At 36.0% G+C, this 7,484-nt stretch overlaps 1 protein-coding gene across 5 annotated transcripts; it reads left to right on the forward strand.

Moving 5' to 3' along the window:
* Positions 1–451: 451 nt before the first annotated feature.
* On the forward strand, positions 452–7,484 carry LOC125200800. Of its 5 annotated transcripts, none has more exons than XM_048098569.1 (7): positions 452–522; positions 1,822–1,939; positions 2,206–2,273; positions 2,354–3,910; positions 4,349–5,831; positions 6,549–6,591; positions 7,267–7,484. In XM_048098569.1, the coding sequence occupies exons 1-7, from the start codon at positions 472–474 to the stop codon at positions 7,388–7,390; spliced, it is 3,444 nt and encodes a 1,147-aa protein (XP_047954526.1). In that variant the 5' UTR covers positions 452–471; the 3' UTR covers positions 7,391–7,484. The 5 variants fall into 5 exon arrangements, with proteins under 5 accessions (XP_047954526.1, XP_047954525.1, XP_047954524.1 ...); XM_048098568.1 differs by having other exon boundaries at positions 2,354–2,873; positions 2,997–5,831; XM_048098567.1 differs by having other exon boundaries at positions 2,354–5,831.

Genomic DNA, 7,484 nt, shown 5'->3' on the forward strand with positions numbered 1-7,484 from the left:
CATTGGTGCACTGGCTCAGTTTTGATAATGTTAATGTTAGTGTGATTATGTTCGTGGAGAATGAATTCATGATCAATTCCAATAAAGTCTCCTTTAAGAAACTTGAGCGTGCCCCATCAGTGAATGAATAATTACGTAATTTTAATTTTGATTTATAATTTTCGACATTTAAGTAATATAATAATTATGCAATTTAATTATTAATGAAAATATTGGAATTTTTATGATTTTAGTTTTGGAGTTTAGCTATTTTACTTTCGAAGATATAATTATTTATTAAGAACCAACCATTTATGTAAATAGTAATGATATTGAAAATTGGAAACTATATAAAACCCAAAAAAATTTAAAAGTAAATTTGGAAGTTAGCGTGTTTAGGGAAAGTAAATAGCGTTTTTTCGTTAATTTATAAATATAAATCCCACAATTCCCAAATAAACATTCTAAAAGACTGAAACCCTATGCCCTTACATGGCAACGACAACCCCGCCTTCTTCAATGGCGAAACGACATCGTTCGCAGGTTCAATACTAAAAAAATAATAATCCAACATCTAGAATTATAACAAATAATACCTAAAAATTAAAATAAATACACAAAATACAAACCAACAATACAATAATATTCATATATGGATAAGAGTGATGCCAAGTATAGTTAGTCAGGTCGGACTAGTTTATGTTAGCAATTTTTTACTAATACAAAAATAGGAGTTCTAAACTTTAGCAAATTTTTTTAAAAAAATGAGTTTTAAAATTGAATTTCATTTTCCCTTTTTTGGCTAAACATAGTATTCATTGGAATTTCCAATACTAATTGATATTGTTGTGACTATTTGGTTTATACCGGAACACTTAATAAATTATTAACAAATATGTTAAAATCGTATGTTAAATGAATTGTTATATAAATTTGTAATAAATATATCATATGAAATGATATTGTATTTGTATAAGTTCTTTTGAAAACTAAAAACAAACTTATGATGTTCTACTCATTGTAGTTAGTTCATAAAAAATGGATTAGGGAAATAATTGTAGATTCAAAGTATCATAGATTAAACATTTAAATCTAAAAATCACTCAATGTTTCAAACTATTTTACTTTAATTCAAAATTAATTCAATAAATTAGATTTTTTAGTATATTAAATTATAAAAAATAAAATTGAATTAAAATCCGATTCCCGGTTAGGAACCGGTCGGTTCCGGTTCCGGTTACCGGAACCGGTGTTATTTAAAAAGTTGGAACCGGTACCGAAACCGGAACCGAATTTTTCGGTTCCGCTTCCTCAATTAACCGGTTGGTTCCGGTTCCGATTCCGGTTAACCGAGAACCGGAGAACCGTTTAAGCACCCCTAATCAATTCAAATAAAGTCTCATTTAAGAAACTTGAGCGTGCCCCATCAGTGAATGAATAATTACGTAATTTTAATTTTAATTTATAATTTTCGACATTTAAGTAATATAATAATTATGCAATTTAATTATTAATGAAAATATTGGAATTTTTATGATTTTAGTTTTGGAGTTTAGCTATTTTACTTTCGTAGATATAATTATTTATTAAGAATCAACCATTTATGTAAATAGTAATGATATTGAAAATTGGAAACTAAATAAAACCCAAAAAATTTTAAAAGTAAATTTGGAAATAGTGTTTATAGTTTAACGTGTTTAGGGAAAATAAATAGTGTTTTTTCTTTAATTTATAAATATAAATCCCACAATTCCCAAATAAACATTCTAAAAGACTGAAGCCCTATGCCCTTACATGGCAACGACAACCCCGCCTTCTTCAATGGCGAAACATCGTTCGCAGGTTCACGACGGCGCAGCTGCAGGCACGGCGGAGCTCAACTCTGTTTTCATAGACACCAGCCTCGGTACTCACATCGCCGTATCCGTATGCAGCTCCGACACTGTTTCAGACTTAAAAAGTATCGATCCTCTACCTCTATTTCAGTCGTTGTTTTTCACAATTTCTGTAATCAGTTAACAATTTCATTTATGCTAATCGCTTTTCATGAATGTATCATTCATCACGCAGACATTGTGTATATGAACTCGATTGCGGCATAATTTGTGTATGTAATCCTTTTTTGGCAAATACTGATCGCAAAAGCATTGAATGTTGAGAAGTTTGTATTCTGTTGATTCCGCAAATTGAGCTCATAATTTTCTGACTGATTCTATAAACGCGCAGAGAAGGTGACTGTGGCTCATAAGCAATCCTTTCCGGAAATTGGTGAGATAGAAGTCCACTCTGTGAAGGTACATGCTTTATTTTAGAGGTCTGATGGCGGAGTTTGTTTCTGTAATTCGCATCTGGTGATTTTCTGCTATTTATGTAGTTGGAACGGAGATCAAACTATTATCATCTGTCAGACGATATGCTTGTTTGGACTGCGTTTGGCGAGGTTAACAGAAATTGGTTTCTTTGGGTCACAGCTTCCATTGTCCCCAGACGTCTCTCAGGAAGAAGCTCTATGAATGATATTGATGATGATTGCAACGGTTTCATATCTGATAGGAACAAGAATGCAATTGTTCTTTTTGCGTTGCCGGCTCGTGCTGCTCAAAATAATGCTGTTTCGGAGACCACTGATTCTCACACAAGTATTTATGCAGAGGCACATTGTATGGGAACCGAGTCTCCTGTGAAGAAGAAACGTAAAGTGAGGCACACAAAAGATGAAAGTCATAATTCTGGATTCGAAGGTGGCAACACCATGTTTTGTTCAAATGATAAAGATGTGAAGCCTAATATGTCCGACTCAATTGTTAAGGTCTCAGGTCTGAAGAATGACGAATATGATGATGAGGGGAGGCTTCTGTATGACAGAACTTACCTACCCAACATAGCAGAAAAAGGTAATTTTGGAAGCATTTTGGACTACCAGAACCTAAATGGTACTGATAGACCGAAAGAGGACAATAGGTTTGAGAGTGTGGTAAATGAACTGGACAATGAGGTTGTTTCCAATTTTGTACAAGGTTCTTCAGCTGGAATGAGGGATGCTGCTTGTGAAGGTGGAGATGTCAACACATTGGGGAAAAAAAAGAAAAGGAAATTTGAGAAAACAGCAGAAAACAATCATGATAGAACATATATGGAGCAGTTTGGAAAAGGTGAAACGACCAAGCCCTCTACTCTTAAACTGGAAGAAGGAATGGGTTTGTCATTAGAGAATGATCATGAAGTTTTAATGCCATCAAACAACAAAGCTTCAGACCATGTTATTCCAGATTTATCACCGAAGGCAGAAATCCTTTTGCAGAATGCAGAAAAGAGTAGTTTTATTGATCAGAACTCCCATAAACGTTTAGATTCTGATGAGAGAAAAGAAGACAATGCATTACAGAGTAAAATAGATCATGAAGGCAAGGATGTTCCATCAATGCATTCAGGAGGTGTTAACACTAACATTTCAGATCCTTATGCTACAATAATGGATGCTGGAGTCGGAAAAGGGGAGGTGAAATCGGATGGGAAGAAAAGAAAGAAAAAGAAAGTTCACAAAACTGCAGAAATCCAGCATACAAGTGATGTGGCACATACTGAAATTGGTGAAATGAATAAGCCTCTTACAGAAACTACTAGGTTGGAAGAAAAGGGTGCATCTTTGGACCTTGATAATGAAATTATAATGCCTGCTGATAACAAAGCTCCTGACCATGTTGGTCCGGATCTAGCATTGAAAGAGGCCAGTATTATGGGGGATGCAGATGCTGTAATGGAACCTGGAATCTCCAGTTGTGTTAAGAAGATTAAGAAAAAGAAGAAAGCAAAGAATTCTGTCAGCACAAATACAGAGAATTCAGACATTAAAGATATTCACAGAGGTGCCAGAGGTTCTTTGGACTTGTCTTCTCCATCAGGGGATTATATCACCAAGGGAATTGGAAAGGATGAAAGCACCATACTCAATGAAGGAATGGATGTAGAGATGAGACCATTGGATGCAAAAGTCCAGAATCCAAGTGATGTGGCACATACTGAAATTGGTGAAATGAATAAGCCTCTTACAGAAACTACTAGGTTGGAAGAAAAGGGTGCATCTTTGGACCTTGATAATGAAACTATAATGCCTGCTGATAACAAAGCTCCTGACCATGTTGGTCTGGATCTAGCATTGAAAGAGGCCAGTATTATGAGGGATGCAGATGCTGTAATGGAACATGAAATCTCCAGTTGCGTTAAGAAGATTAAGAAAAAGAAGAAAGCAAAGAATTCTGTCAGCACAAATACAGAGGATTCAGACATTAAAGATATTCACAGAGGTGCCAGAGGTTCTTTGGACTTGTCTTCTCCATCAGGGGATTATATCACCAAGGTAATTGGAAAGGATGAAAGCACTAGGCTTGATGAAGGAATGGATGTTGAGGCGAGACCGTTGGATGCTTCAAACCATGATGCTCAGAAGGTAGTATGGGATGTAAATAAAAAAGAAGCAGATCTGGCACAGATGCAATCAGAGCGAATTTTGGAAGATGTGAGCGTTAGAAATGAAATGATGAGGGAAAAGACCAAAGGTTTTCAAGATGTTTGCCATGCAGCTTTGCCCACCACTGAAACAAGTAATACCATGATTATGCGGGATGCAGATGCTGTAATGGAACCTGAAGTTTCCAGTGGCATTAAGAAGACGAAGAAAAAGAGGATTGGCAAGAATTCTGTCAGCACAAATATTGAGAATCCAGGCATCAACGATACTCAGAATGGCACCAGAGGTTCTTTGGACTTATCTTCTCCATCAGGGGATTGTATCACCACGGGAATCAGAAAGGATGAAAGCACCAGGCTCAATGAAGGAATGGATGTCGAGATGACACTGTTGGATGCTTCTAACAATGATGCTCAGGAAAAAGTATGGGATGTAAATAGAAAAGAAGAAGGGCGAATTTCGGAAGATTTGGGCGATAGAAATACAATGATGATGGAAAAGACCAAAACGTTTCCAGATGTTTGCCATGCAGCTTTTCCCACTGCCGAAACAGAAAATACTGTCATGAAGCCCAATCAAACGAACCAGGATGATGAGAATACTGAGAATAAATCTAGAAAAACTAAAAAGAAAGGGAAGAAGCAAAAGCACACTGCACCAGATGTCCAAGAAAATTTGCCAGTTGAGGATCAACAGGTTAGTGTTGAACCTTTAGCAACAAAAGAAACTTCATTTGGTTTTTCAAATTCTGAACTCACGGACAGAGATTTAGAGTCATCCCAAGTTTTGTCTCGTAAGAGCAAAGAAAAGGTAGATGAGAATTACGAGCTTGTCCTAAACACTGATGGTCTCAAAGAAAATACTGAAAAGGGCAGTGAAGGAATCAACTTCAAGCAATACTTTGTGGCTGACCAACTCCAGAATCAAGTCGATATCAGTAACAAGGTAAGAAAGGAAAACAAGTTGAAGAGTTCAAAAGCTAAAGATAATGAACTGATGAAAACTTCTAGTCCTTCTGAGTTGTGTGAGATGCCTCGTCAGAAACCCAATGACTTTGTTGTTCCCTCATCCTCCCATAAGAAGAATCCATCTTTGGATAAATCAAGCTCGAAAAGGTCCGTGACATTGCACAACAATAAGGGAAATGAAAGGACGCTTTTGCGTTCACGTGTTAAAAAAACGATGCCCATGAAGACTCCGAAGAAAAAGATTTTGTTGGCAAAGCCGGGAACAATTTTTCATAATGATAGTGGTGAAAGTTCTGGGGATGAAAAAGGAACCTTGTTTTCAGATGATCGCACCCTCACTTCATCGGATAGTTCATCCATGTCAGGTGATGACTCGGAAGGGGAAAGTGAAGCGAGCCAGATTTCTACTCGCAAAGGTATGCTTCATATAAACTAAAATTGAATATAATGTTTGATGTTAGGAAAACTTCCTTTCATGTGTATCTCATTTATTTTGTAATTTCTATATCTTCACTAGGGCCCATGAGGCAGCAGGACTAGCACCTAGACGACTGCTGTTTAAGAACTAGCCCTGTTAATTTAATGTATATTTTCGTTATTTAGTCTTTAGACAGTATCAATCAGTACTAATGTTGTCAAAGATTCAAACTATATTACTTACTTAACAAGAAACCGATATATCTATTGTACAATTCTACTAAAATTTGAAAAATAGAAAAAATCAAGTAAAAATTTAAAATCCTGCCTAGGCCCTGCATTACTTTTATAAGTTGGTATGTGTTTGTATCAGATGCAGTTATGATTTTCTGATACACTTACTTTTCCTTGAAGTTCAGGAATTTACTGTCTACATTTTTTCTCTTGTTTTATTCATTTTACAACTAAACGAACGACAACAACTACATTTTATTTCCACACACCGGCGTTGAGATTTGAGTTATGATACAGTATGAACTTAGCATGTTTAGGTGATGTGATTTTTATTTCACATTGTGATAAGAAATGTCTTCATATAGGTTTTAGAGGTGCCGGAATTGGTATAGTTTGTTTGTATGCTATCCGATGACTCCCTTTTTGATTGGTGTTTGTCTTGGCCTCTATGCTTAACATTTTTATAAATGCTGTAATTACAGGATCCAGTGCTGCAAAAGGAAAAACTTTGGCTATGTTAGAAGAGTAAGTCCGTTATCTGCTTTTTGATCCTTGAGGTTTCTCTACTGATTTTAGGCTCTATAAAGCATGAAAGTCCTATATTTTATTTCTTCTGCTCATTCTTTATATAGTCCATGCACAATCCTATATTATTCCGGATGTTTACTTCAATTATAGTTTGGAATTGAATGGATAAAAATTAAGATACTTTGATGGACTGAGCAAATTTGAGCTTGTCTTTCAGATACCCAATCTTGTATGCTATATCCATCCCCTAAAAATGGAGACTTGGAGACATCATGAGTTTTAATGCGAAATTAGTAAAGTAGGAGAGAGAAAGAGAAAAAGTAGTTGAAGTGATGTTAGTAGATAGTAATAGTATGACCCACATCATTATTAGCGTCGAATTATGGTAGATGGACCAAACTGGCAAAAGGGGATTTACTCATTTTTTAGGGGCGGAGTGATTATTATAAATCTAATCTATAAACTGCCCCTGAGTGATAGTACGAACACCGGAATAGGTTATATCCAACTAGATGATGTGCAACTCCAAGCCTCGAATCACCCATATTATAAAGTCATGCATTGGGCTCCCAAATCTTCATTTGCTTGTGCAGCATTATAAGCTTGTGATAGGTATAGTATTGCATTGCTACTGTGATTACGATTTGATTGACTGTTAACATGTTGCAACAGGGAGAATGTGACGATGGATGTGATCCTAAGAAGCTCGAAGCGGTTCAAGAAGGCGAAGGAGATCGCCACCCAGATCGAAGAATCCCAGCCCATCGATTTTGTTCTGGATAGTCAGCCCGTTTAACCTTGTCGTCGGAATAGATGTAAAAAAAATTTCAGTACAAGGGAAATACAGTAATATTTTCACTACAAAGGAAGATGCCGTAGACTTTATTTCA

This window comes from Salvia hispanica, chromosome 1 (assembly GCF_023119035.1).
Source record: "Salvia hispanica cultivar TCC Black 2014 chromosome 1, UniMelb_Shisp_WGS_1.0, whole genome shotgun sequence".
NCBI lineage: Eukaryota > Viridiplantae > Streptophyta > Magnoliopsida > Lamiales > Lamiaceae > Salvia > Salvia hispanica.